The sequence below is a fragment of the Thermobia domestica genome, chromosome 13 (genome assembly GCF_964235325.1).
Source record: "Thermobia domestica chromosome 13, izTheDome1.hap1.1, whole genome shotgun sequence".
Classification (NCBI taxonomy): Eukaryota; Metazoa; Arthropoda; class Insecta; order Zygentoma; family Lepismatidae; genus Thermobia; species Thermobia domestica.
Window position 1 is genome coordinate 121,734,332 of NC_137466.1, and position 12,729 is coordinate 121,747,060.

The 12,729-nt window shown below is 31.5% G+C and overlaps 1 protein-coding gene across 6 annotated transcripts in view; it reads left to right on the plus strand.

Moving 5' to 3' along the window:
- Hr3 (nuclear hormone receptor 3 ROR-beta) overlaps positions 1–11,880 on the plus strand; it is a 671,278-nt gene extending 659,398 nt beyond the window's left edge. For 5 of the 6 annotated variants that reach the window (XM_081736348.1, XM_081736349.1, XM_081736347.1 and 2 more), the window contains 4 exons: positions 1,090–1,314; positions 4,399–4,552; positions 5,492–5,635; positions 8,468–11,880. In XM_081736348.1, the coding sequence (XP_081592474.1) occupies positions 1,090–1,314; positions 4,399–4,552; positions 5,492–5,597 (485 nt within the window). In that variant the 3' untranslated portion in view covers positions 5,598–5,635; positions 8,468–11,880. Of the gene's footprint in view, positions 1–1,089; positions 1,315–4,398; positions 4,553–5,491; positions 5,640–8,467 lie in introns of all 6 variants that reach the window. The other variant, XM_081736346.1, reaches the window with a different exon arrangement.
- The last annotated feature ends 849 nt before the right edge of the window (positions 11,881–12,729 follow it).

Consider the following 12,729-nt stretch of genomic DNA (forward strand, 5'->3'; position numbering starts at 1 on the left):
GAACCGAATAATTAAACGCTAAACTATGATTGACTCAAATATACTTTTATTAAATGAGTTACTCACTTCTAAATAGTCTCTTGTCCACTTTACAAAACTTTAGGGAAGTTTTCTCTTTTACCACTTTAATTTCTACACCTAAAAATAAGCAAAATAAGTTTTGTAAAATGTAAAATAATTACCTGAACACATTAAATGAGATAAATTATCTGAACGTATGTATTAACAAATCATAAATAGTAGAAAAAGAAAGTAAACAAGAGACGTTCTATGCAGTTGTACCACTCAAATATCTTTAAGTGAATCGTTGCTGTAGTTTCCTTATGCCATATAATTTAATGATTTGAATACATTTAGTGTACTGATTCTTTTAATCGAATTAAATGTTTGATATATATTTTTTCCTGCTTGCTATTTATCCTTAAGTATGGCATTATCGTTTGATAGCTCGTTAAGTAAGTTCCAACTTCTTACATTTTTCTTATTCTTTGTATCGGGATCAAAGAATATACTTCTTTTTAAAGATACCCACAAAGTATGCACAGGAGATTTCAAGTTTATTGCACAGGAGATTTCAAGTTTGTCATGCCACGATGTATAAATATGTGTATTTAAGTACATTTTGAAACAATCAAGTTTATCATGCCAGGATGTATAAATATGTGTATTTAAGTACATTGTGAAACAAAATTACTACATTAACTTGCATATAGCTTTTGATATGCATTGGATAACTCTAATTATGGCAAATCACCATACAAATGAATATTCAATATTCCCAGGTTGATATTAAGAGAGAAGTAAGATCTTCTGTATGATCAATCTCAGGAAATTCTTGTGTAAATTTCATCTTATTCTTAATGACAACATAACCCCTACTATATTAATCATAATGTTAATATTTCATGAAGATAGAAAAAAAAGGAGGATTATCCCACTACTTATCAAAGCACTTGCTATCTGTGTCACTCATATTTGAAACGTTTAGTTATAGAAGAAAATCAGTTATTGGCGTACAAAATTTCGTTATGAAATAAGAGTCTATTATTAAACAATTAAATCATTCGTATTTCTTTTATTTCGTTACAGGTAGTTTCGAGCTTGCAGTGCTTCGGATGAGCCGATATTTTGACTTGACGCAGAATGCTGTTTTATACGGGGACACAATGTTGCCACAAGATGCGTTCTTTACGACGGAGACCACCGAAGTAAAATTGGTCACTAATGTTTTCGAATATGCAAAAAGTTTGGCGGAGCTAAAACTGACAGAAACAGAACTTGCCCTTTACTCAGCTGTTGTGCTTCTGTCAGCAGGTCAGCTAATCTATATAAATAGAATAGAAACTAACGTTATTACTAAATACATTTACCTGAAGCATGTTATAGTAGGATTAAGTACAAGTGAATTCCGTGGAATTTCTTTATTACAAAACTTTAAAACTTTGAATGTAAGAATGAAGTTGTTAGAAAATGAATTTTAATACGAGGGCTGTCCAGAAAGTACAAGACGTTTTAGTCTATCGCGGCAGTGGGCTGGGCTAGAGCCGCCATCTTGGTGTCAGAACGTTGCCACATTCAGTACACATCCAGCTGTGGCAGCACGAGAACTATATCGTTCTTACTGTGCTTTCTGTGACGTGTTACAATGTGCGCTGAAATAGAAAATCCCTCCTCTTCTGAGATGTGTGAAACACTGAGAAAGTTAAGGCGCGCGATTCAAAACAAGCGCCGGGGAAAACTTAGCCTGAAGGTGGTGCATTTTCACGACAACGCACGTCCACAGACGGCCAAGCGTACCCGAGAGCTATTGGATGGTTTTGGATGGGAAATGTTTGATCACCCACGATACAACACAGACTTGGCGCTGAGCGACTACCACCTCTTTCCAGCCATGAAGACATGGCTCGCTACACAACACTTTGATACTGACGCCGAACTGCATGTTGGTGTAAGCCAGTGATTGAAACCGCAGGCGGCAGACTTCTACCGCGACGGTATTGGAAAACGTGTGCCACGGTTTTCATGTCTATTATGTGGAAAAATAGCTTAAGAGTGTACCTTTCAAATGTATATAATGCAATTTGGTTTGTTCATTCTGTTACTTTTTATTTCAAAACGTCTGTTACTTTCTGGATAACCATCATATGTGCTATTTTGTACATGACATTTAGTTCGATAGCATTGCATTGTTTTTAAACAACCCTAGAATCAAATATATTATCACCTACTTGAATAAATGACAGTTTCATCTTACAATGATTTTGAACAAAATTAATATCAAAAACCAAATAAACTTATGATTGTAAAAAGGTTAGATAAATAATAAATTAAGGATTTAATCTCGTAATTTACGAAGCTGGAAAACTTGAGATATAGCTTTCTAAACTGTTTTTGTAAAGGTAATTTCAACACAATAGATTATCAACTAGTGTCGTTAGCATTCAATTGATTTCCTATTCGAATATTCATTATTTGGATTTGGGGGCCGCGGTGGCTCAGTGGTAGAGCGTTCACCTCTGGTGCTAGGGGTCCCGGGTTCGATCCCAGCCCCCGCCAAGTGAACTTTGTGGTGGACAAACACCGTGTGCGTGGGTTTTCTCGGGGTTCTCCCGTTTCCTCCCACTTTCTTCATTCCACCATTTCCTTCATTACTCATCATCACCGTCTCCTTTAGCCTCATCGGCATAAGCGTGGGACGTAAAACTCAAAGATTTCATTTCATTTCATTTCATTATTTGGATTTATCCGTGTATATTTGTTAAATATAAAGTTTGTAGTAATGTTAACATTTGAATAATTATTCAACGATCTCCAGAGCATGATTTCAAATCCGACATTAACTGACACTACAGATGTTTTCATAATTTTCCAACAATAGAGTTATACCGAATCACTATAATTTTTGTAACATTAAAAATTCTATAATGTATACTATACATATAATATAATTTTAATCAATCCTTCTAGTATTTTCATTGGAATTCTAGAATGATTATAGGCTATGTATCTTCACGCGTTGAGTCTATGGAACTAGCCAGTAGTGTAAAAATTGAAGAAAAAAGGTTGCAAAAAGTGATCAATACATTAAAATTATTATTATTTGAACTGATGGAATTAAAAGTAAGAAAATGTGTATAACGAAGCTCCTTGCTTTAGAAAATACGAGGAGTATATAATTCATTTGCATGAGTTGTCATGGTCACGTAGGGAACGGGGAAGCGATTATTATTATTATTATTATTATTATTATTATTATTATTATTATTATTATTATTGCGTGTCTATGTATAAATATGAAACTTACTATACGAAAGCATTTTGGTACATTGTTAATGAATGTCACGCTTAGTTACATGAATTAATTTTAAATTCCACCCTAAGGACTGGGGACAGAAATGAAAATCAATAAGGTGGATGCAAGCAGGGAGGACCTTTCTCGGAGTCGTTGGGTATAAAGGAAAAAACTTTTGTACAAGTAGGATTTTTTTTTCTTTCGTCGAACATGGAATCCAAGTACCTTGCATTCACTTAAATGAATTTCGAAAATTCCACTTCGGGGAGCGGAAAGAGAAAGTTGTTATTTAATATTTTTTCGTCTAAAGCCTTGCACAAAGACACAAAATTTGGGTATGGGAGATCTTGTGATACATATAATGCAAATGTTTCATTCACTTGTATGGCAATAAAAGTTGCAATCCGAAGGGATGGAGAACGAATTCAATGTGACGGGTGCTGGAGGAGGGAGATGAACTTTTATTAAGCTGTTGAACATAAAGCACGAAGTTTTATATCAGGGATTTTTGATACATAGAATACAGATATCTTTCACGTGCATGAATTTTTATCTCAAATCGATCAGAGAAGAATGAATTTTACCATTATATAGTTTTGTTCTGAATAACAGCACATAATTGCATGAAATCAATATATGAATTTTTAGACAGACAGAATATCTGATTTACTTGCACGAATGCTGGAAAACCAATTGAAAGGAGAAGAGCGACTGGGATGACGAATTCAACGTGACAGCTTACAAAGAATACAAATATCGTTTATTTGTGTGGATTTAAGGAATCCCTGGAGAATCTGGAATAAGCCACAGCTATCCAATAATGTTTTCATCCTTCGGTGGAGAACGTGTTTATACAAGATTATATGATATGCGTTCAAGCATATGGGTCTGATATATGGATATCAATATACCATTTCACCCCCTCTAAATTTACAAGGAGTACGCATTTATTGAAGGTTCAGTTATTAGAATATTATAGAATAATAATGTAAGACTTGCATTCCAAATTTGTAATTAGAACCTTTGCATTATTAAATTAACAATATATCAGGTAACTATCTGAATATCTACGCTGTTTATGATCTTCTTTTTGTTTTTTCTTCCAGATCGGCCAGGCCTGAAAGGTACAGCTGAAATAGGCCGATTAGGCCAAGCTGTGTTACGAGCACTTCGCCTTGAGCTAGACCGCAACCACCGGATGCCTATCAAAGGGGATGTCTCAGTAAGCGACGCTCTCCTTGCCAAGATTCCAGCTCTTAGGTAATCATCTTCTACCAAAATACTACAAAAATCTTGTTTTGGATTGAAACTATTTTCTCATAATTGTTTACCATTTAACTTTTCATTACGTTGTATATGCATTTTATGATGGATAACTGAAATAATTATTCATTGGAACCTTAAAATGGCAACTAACTAGAAATATGCGATGGACAAGTATGTAAAATGTTTTAAGATTATTTCTATTATTAATATCGCAGTTATGTAGCGTGCTCCACTTACAAAGATCCTGAAGAACATCGGTTAGTAATGGTAGTAATAAGTGTTACGACTTGGAACTTGATTATCGACAGAGGATATTACTAGAAAGCTGTCATGGAGTATAAACATTGGATTGATTATAGATAATTGCAACTTTTGTTTTCTCTTTCGCAAAATGTTCTGAACAATGATAAGACTTAATAAATAATATGTTCCTAAGTTATTAAATTGCTGTTTAATCCTACTTACCATTGCACTGCATAATGAAGACAATGGTTTAATTTTGGTAATTATACTAATTTATTTTCCATTAGTAGTTATGTCGAAGTAACAATACGAGACATTTTAGATTTGAAAGGTTACTTGAAGATACAGCATGTAAAGGTAGGCAATATCTGGGCATATCCTGTGTATATGTTTCAAATTCAATGACTGTGAAAATTAGACTTTGGCTCTACAACAATCAATCTTAAATCTTTAATGATAATATATACCTACAAGCTATTCAAGTATGAATAACATATAAGATGAATTTTTAAACTTAGCTTCAGGATTAATCTAAACATATTTCATTTTTTTTTTACACACCATATATTTAAATCTTATTTTTATTATTTGAAATTATACTTCTAAGCACACGTTATTTGTGATTAGAAAGTAAATATTTTGATTAAGTCATCTCATGCTAAGTCACAATATTTATTTTCTGTTTAATAGAGAGTTGAGCATCTTACACATGGATGCCTTGGCTAAATTCAAGCGATCAACGCCGCATCTGGAATTCCCAGCCCTCCACAAAGAACTCTTCTCAGTGGACAGCTGAACCTCAGATCTCTTTAGGACGAACGACGGAATGGAAAGGTAGGTATTTCTGTATTTTTGATGGTACTGCTACGCCTAAAAATATTGCAATCCTCAAGATTTTTGTTTAAAATACTTGTGAATTAACGAAGTAAGGTCATAAACATGCAGCTATAAAATCAAGGAAGTCCAAGTGCGAAATACAGTAGTAGTACTAACATTATTTGTGTATGTGCATAACAAAGATAAAATGAAATGCTTGTAGTTGTTGTGGGTAAATTTTGTTTGAAAATTCATCCATCGATACTTAAGTACTATTTAAATATTTTGGAGTTCCTCTTTGAATACAAAATACCTTGTGAACGAGTGTCTAAACAATCGAAGGAACAGATCAAACAAAAACGCTAACGAACTTCACTAATACGATATATACTGTATATATAACTTTTTTTTTTTTTTTTTTTTTTTTTTTACGTTGACTTGAAAGAAGGCAATTAAGAACCGCCACAAGAGGGAGATAAATATATTTATTGTGTCTTTCTTCAAGCTGAAGTCTCCTGTATTTTTATTTCTTCAAAAATAGTTGATCAAATTGAAGTAAATACCATCTATGTTTGATTTTGTAGATTATTGTGCATGTCGGTACATATAATTTTCTAAGTAACAATGAACACAAATGTTTAGCTTCAACATTTTCATCTTAAGATGAAAATTTTCTGAAATTTGTAGTTTCACTGAAGTTAACTCTCACACAACACACACAACAATCGTAAATATTGAAGTTCAAAATATGGTGTTACATAACTGCGTATAATCAGTTGATATTCGAATTGTAAGACATTAGATTATGCGCCTCGTAATGCAGTTTTGGTTCGACAGATAGAGGCTCTCGCAATAGTGACCGATAGATAGAGAGGAGACTTAATTAAATAGGTTTAAATGTATTTGGTGTAATTATCAGGAATATTCAGGAAGCAGTATACCATATAGATGACACTCATGCAACAAGCTTATACTGATCTTCTTGACTATTACTCGACTACAACAAATTTCTTTGTAATATTGTGATCAGACACGAGATAATCTTTTACCGTTTCAATAGAGGATACATTTCAAAGGAAGATGTTCTTTAACACAGACGCTGCTAAGAATTAGCTTCCTGAGTCCGATGGCTATTTTCGCATCTCATAGATATTCATTGAGTTCCGAAAAAGTTGCATAGATCCCAACCCGAATTCTGTGAAAAATTAATGACAAATCCTGTGTACTGTGGTCACTAGAAAAAAGAAAGAAAAAAAATAGTGCACATATATTAACGTTGCATGCACGCCGACTACGTGGGTGTTCCGGGGCTCCGGCATCCACACAAATAATCTGTGGGTACGGCGCACCCTGATTTGAATCCGTTTCTCTTGCGTTTAAGTTAGTCGTGTTACCGACTAAGCTACAGCAACCCCGTTTATCCTTATAGTACCGACATATTTTACCTTATGACATCACAGCCCTTTATGACATTGCTCATAAAAGATTTTAACTAAAAATAAATCACACAAATATCGAGACTTTCCTGAAAAAAATACAGGCCTACATGTCTCGCCATTGATATGCACCCACATAAATTTTGGAAAGTCGGCGCCGTTGTACCGTTGTTTTTCAATAACTTTGAAACTAAATTTTTCTAGACAAAGAATGTAGTTCTCTTTATGTTACTTCAAACTACATTTAAATACACTTCAAAGTTATTGGCGAAAGGAAATTCAGCGATGGGTAAGCACTTTTACTGACTATTGAAGAATAACATAAATCTAATTTAAGTTTCCTATCTGTAGTAGCAACCGAGACTTTTTTTTTTAAAGAAAGAAAAAAAGAGTCCTCTAGTGTGGCGTCCTCCTGTTTATTTCCTTTTTATTGTATTTCTAATCAAGACGTACTTATCTTAATAGTTTATGTTACCTCAAAATAGATGCGTTTCTCTTCTAATAAAGCTTTAAATTCTAAAGGTTAGTACAATAAAACTATGTTAATGTAAAGAGAAGAATGGGATGACGCTCATTAGTAATAATGGGAATATCTAATGAGCAAGTGAAAACCTAAACAATATAACAATATTAATACAAAAGGAGCCATAAAACATACGAAATTGTGAATGAATGAATATGCTTAGTAATTATTAAGAAATAAAATAAGATAAATAGACTACACCAAAATGTACTTTTGTTCCAGATATCTGAAAAGTTTAAGTACAAATTATGTGATCAGTAATATAAAAAAAGAATCATGAATGAAAATCTCAATGTATTACATTTGAATATGGCCCATAATGTTAGACATAACTAACATTGTCCCCATGTCCTAATGTTGCACCTTTACGGGTAGAATATTTGTCTTAATGTTTCCATTTTCCGGTCCACCTTAATACACAAATTCGAAGTAAACAACTTAAATAGTGTGACACAATATCCAGCTGTAGTGTACTAGATGATGCGCACCTTAACGTCTTGACCAGCACGATGAATGAGATCCATGAAAATGAAATAACCCGTAAGAAAGTCCTGAACTTTTATGCTATTCATTTAAAACTGTGTTAGACTGACTTTCTTTTTATTCTGGTCACGTAGAGTTGAATCCAAAATAGGACAACTGCCTTTCTTCGTTAATGTAGCTTTTCCATTGCCATGAAGGTAAAATATACATTTTCTATTGAATATAAAATATTAGAATTGAAATTAAAGTTTATTTAGAAAAACTTTTCTTACCAAAATAGAAAATGACATCACACTAGAACATTATATAGTTCTTTATGAGTTGTGTAACTAAGAGAAAAACAATATATTTTAATTGGAATTGTTGTTTAGACATTTTTTAAATAATTTTGTCTCTCATTCTTTGCAGATCAAAATGAAGCAGTCTCTTACAAGTGCTGGAATCTGGTGTTAAGAGTAAAGACATCCACCACCAATCAGGGAACACTGTTGTTACAACTAACCATTCATTCAGGGATCGTGGAATAATATGAAACGAAGCTCTATTCACTAGATGAATGAGTGAAAAAAAAAAGAGACAAAAACGAAAATAAATAATTTTAGACAACATTAAAAGAAGAAAAAGCAAAGACTATTTGTTTCGTTTTGTTTAGAGTGAAATTGTTCTATGTACAAGACGGGGGGAAAAGCAGCTTGAGTTAATTAGGATGTTTTGAAGTCCAAAATGAAAGAGAAAACAAACAAAAAAAGTTGAGAGAAAGTAGAAGCGCTTTTTTTGTAGAAGATATCTGAAGAAAAAGAACTTATTACACCCTGCCTGTATAAGTTTTATTCTCTCTCTCCTGCTATCTCTTATTATACACACGTTTAGGGACTGTGGTAAGGGGTATGCCTTAAAACAAAAATGTAGTCGAGCACTTTGTGATTCTAGATCGTACCACATTAATATTAATTGTTGTTGAAAACATTTTATCTAGAGAGAAAAAGAGAATTTTATAAAATATTGTTGTTTGCATCCGCTACAGAGTATATATAAATATATATATATATTAAATATAATAAAAAATATATATATAAGAAAATGTTGATTATATTGTATGATCTTCACACTGTGTACAGCTCGTTTCAATACTCACTACTTGCAAATCAGGAAGTTTAAAAAAAAAAGAAAAAAGAAAAAAGAAAGAGGAAAATGTCATGAAAAGTAAATTAAGAATATTATATATATATATTTATCATACATAAACCTGAAAAAGTGAGATCAAATAGGAAGTATGTTAATGTTGAGAGCTTTCCTAGGAAATGATAATGAAACTTTTTTTTTTTTAAAAAAAAGAAAAAGGTGATATGATGTTAATATAGTGTGGTGCTTGATATTGATTTTAAAGAAAGAAAACGATAGCGATAGGTTCATGGATGATGCCTTGTTTCCCCCTTTCCCTTACGTGAGTGACATGAAAAAAAGAAAAAAAAATCTGTTGGACCATAAAGTGAAATAATTTACAATAGACATACAATAACCTTTTGCTGGAAGAACCCATGAGTTTCCCAATGCAAGACTGATTACAGAGTATGTATTTGAGAAAAAGAATACATGTAAAAAAGATATAAAGAAAACACACTAGTTTTATGCCATTAACTGGAATTACATAACAATAAGCCACTATCAGTGCAGTTTTTATCTATATACATATATTCACAGTTTTTACATAATTGTGTTGATATCTAAATATTATCTAAGCATATAATCTGGTGATTGTTATAAAAGAGATATGTTTTTTGCTTTTTTGTTTTGAAATTATGCCCTCCAGAATTATAGTTAAAAATTATTATGATTATTATAATGGACGTACGTTTTTCACCAGCTGAAAGTAAAAAAAGAAATTATATATATACACACATATATATATGCAGTACATTAGTAAGTTAATGTCAATTTAGTAACTGCTGTGAGTCAATGAACTAAAAAAAAATAAGATGTGCATTATAAGTGTGTTACGTGGATACCAGATTAAGAAAATAATAATAATTATAAAGACAAAATCATGTCATCATTAAAAAAAACACACAAGTGTACTAAATAGTTACATAATTATGAATCATGTTTTAAAAAGGCATAGTGGCAATATTGTTTATCAAAAGGGGAAAGAATAGAAAAGAACCTTCTATCAAGCACTTGATCTTTCTGTTGAATAAACGAGTAAAAAAATAAACAAAATAAAATAAAAAGGCCATAGTTCATTTTGTCAGTTAGTAAAAAACATTAAAAATAGACTTGAATGCATAACAAATTACAACTATTTTATATTCTTAGTTACTCTTCTACATATTTTTAAAAAGTATCATCATTCCACCCATTTCTTTGTAAACATGTCTAACATTTTTTGTTGTTAAAAAAAAATAAAAATAAAATTGTATTTATTGGTCCATTTTTATCATGTTGACGAAAACAAAATGATGGATGGCCTTTGAGATATATATATATATAGAGTACTTTGTCGAGTGTATAAATTATTTATTTTAGAAAAAAAAAGATAAATACTTTTTCTAACATTTATCCCCTTCTTGTATTTCGTGTACATTAACAAGTAGAGAAAAGTTTAAATTTTATTTGTTCTTATCGTTCGATAAGTCATTCATACAGCCAGTTCTTTTTAATTATTATTTTATAATTATAATTATAATTATTATTATTATTACCCCACATGGACTTTCTTTGTTGTTTAGAGTAATATTCAATCGCTCCTGTGATGGGGTAATAAAGAATTATTCATATATTCATACTTTATAGATATAAATACATAGTGATCGTTAAACAAAAGTACCTGCAATTCTAAGTTTGTTGCCCTCTTAGGTAATGAAGATTTAAAAAAAGGTGTTTTTAATTATAATGTCGAAGAAAACATAGTTCTTTTCTTTCTTTTGTGAAATAAACACAAAAAATCTTTGTTTAAGAGCATAATGTTGCGTAGATAAGTTATGTGGAAAAATATTACGTAAAAAAATAGTATTTTGAGTAAAATATCTTCAAAAGCCTTTTTTAAGGCCCCAAAAAAAGCAGAAAAATGTGAAATGTTAACTGTGTAGGCCAAGCATTAATGAACCAGTGAAACAAATACATAAAGCGAAATAAAGATGGTATCTTCTTGCATGGTCAAAATATTGTAACTAATGCAGAACACTATTCATTTTTTTTTTTTTAATGAAAAGTGTAGTTCATGTTAACTCAAGAACTATTATTGAAGATATAAGAATTTGTAGATGCATCACATTTCACCTCACTTCATTGCACATTTTTTTCTACATAAAAGTTAACAATTTTTACTTACTCTCTTGTTAAAAAATAATAAATTGTTTTTAATAGCAATCTTTTAACATTTTAAAAAGCATATGAGACATTTTTAAGATAAAAAAAGACATTGTATAAATCATCATTCATAAAAGCAAAAGAACTTATATTTATTCCATATTATTAAAGAAAAAATGTACTAAATGAATAGAAAAGAAACCATGCAAGAGGATATTATTTCTGCCAGTTAACTTATCGGTTGTGGGTCGGTTGGTTATTTATTACTTTTTGTTGTAGACATTGTAAGAGAAAAAAAGAGGCATTCTGGGACATTTAATTAAAGTGGTATTTTGGCTAGAAATGGCTATTTTTTATTACTTTTTTGTTTGTTTGTTTGTGAGCGCATGTGGACTCTCACAGATAACAATTGTGAAAGTGTGTATGTATGAATGTGTGAATGATGGCTTTTTAGTTTTTGTCATCTTACAGGTTTGTGATCTGTCAAAAACAATAAAAAGAAATTACACACTGTTTATTCATGTTATCATTGCATAGTAAATTATCATAAAATTGGCTGTGGAAATACTATCTTAAAGCAAAAATAGACAATTTACGAATTAAATATTAGCAAGATTAGATATAGAGAAGAGATATGTATTGTTTAGATAATGTGACAGTCCACAAGTGAAACCTTCAAAACAATTAACCTAAAGGGAAGAATTTTCAAACATAATTCCTGAATATCCAGACTTGGTTTTCAACAAAATAAAACTCAAAATATATCCTCAAATGAAATAAAATGAACAGGAGCTCAGAATAAAATCAAGGAAAAGATTTGCTTAAAGCAAATATATGTATATAAAAAAATGTACAATATCATGGAACAGCTAAACTGTTATCTTGAAGATAATAGAAAAAAGGTAAAACGTGTAAATTGAAAAGCTCAGGGGGAGAGAATTTAGAATTAGTCGAAATGAAATTTGCGTCATTTTTCATCCTGTATATAACTAAAACAAAGGGAAATAATAATACTTGGAGAACATAGAGTCCTGGAACTAAGATAGTACTATGAAATGAGTGGTCATATTTAAATCTCATGGTGTTTTGATATACCCGCTCTCATGTCGCCCTCAGGACTTTACAGATAATAACCCAAACTAATCTCAAGCTGTACAAGCAAAGCTGTACTTAGATTTATTAGTTCTAAGAATGTCATAGAAGCTCTTCCAAGTTCCTGGTCATGGGCTCTCCCCGTTGCAACATTGTGTCATAACGGTTCAAACTATATTACCGTCTTCTACTTTTTGATTTACCAGTATTCGATCTAGGAGGGATCTCAGATGTAAATTCCGATGTAAAATTTACTGTTCTTGTCTACCTTT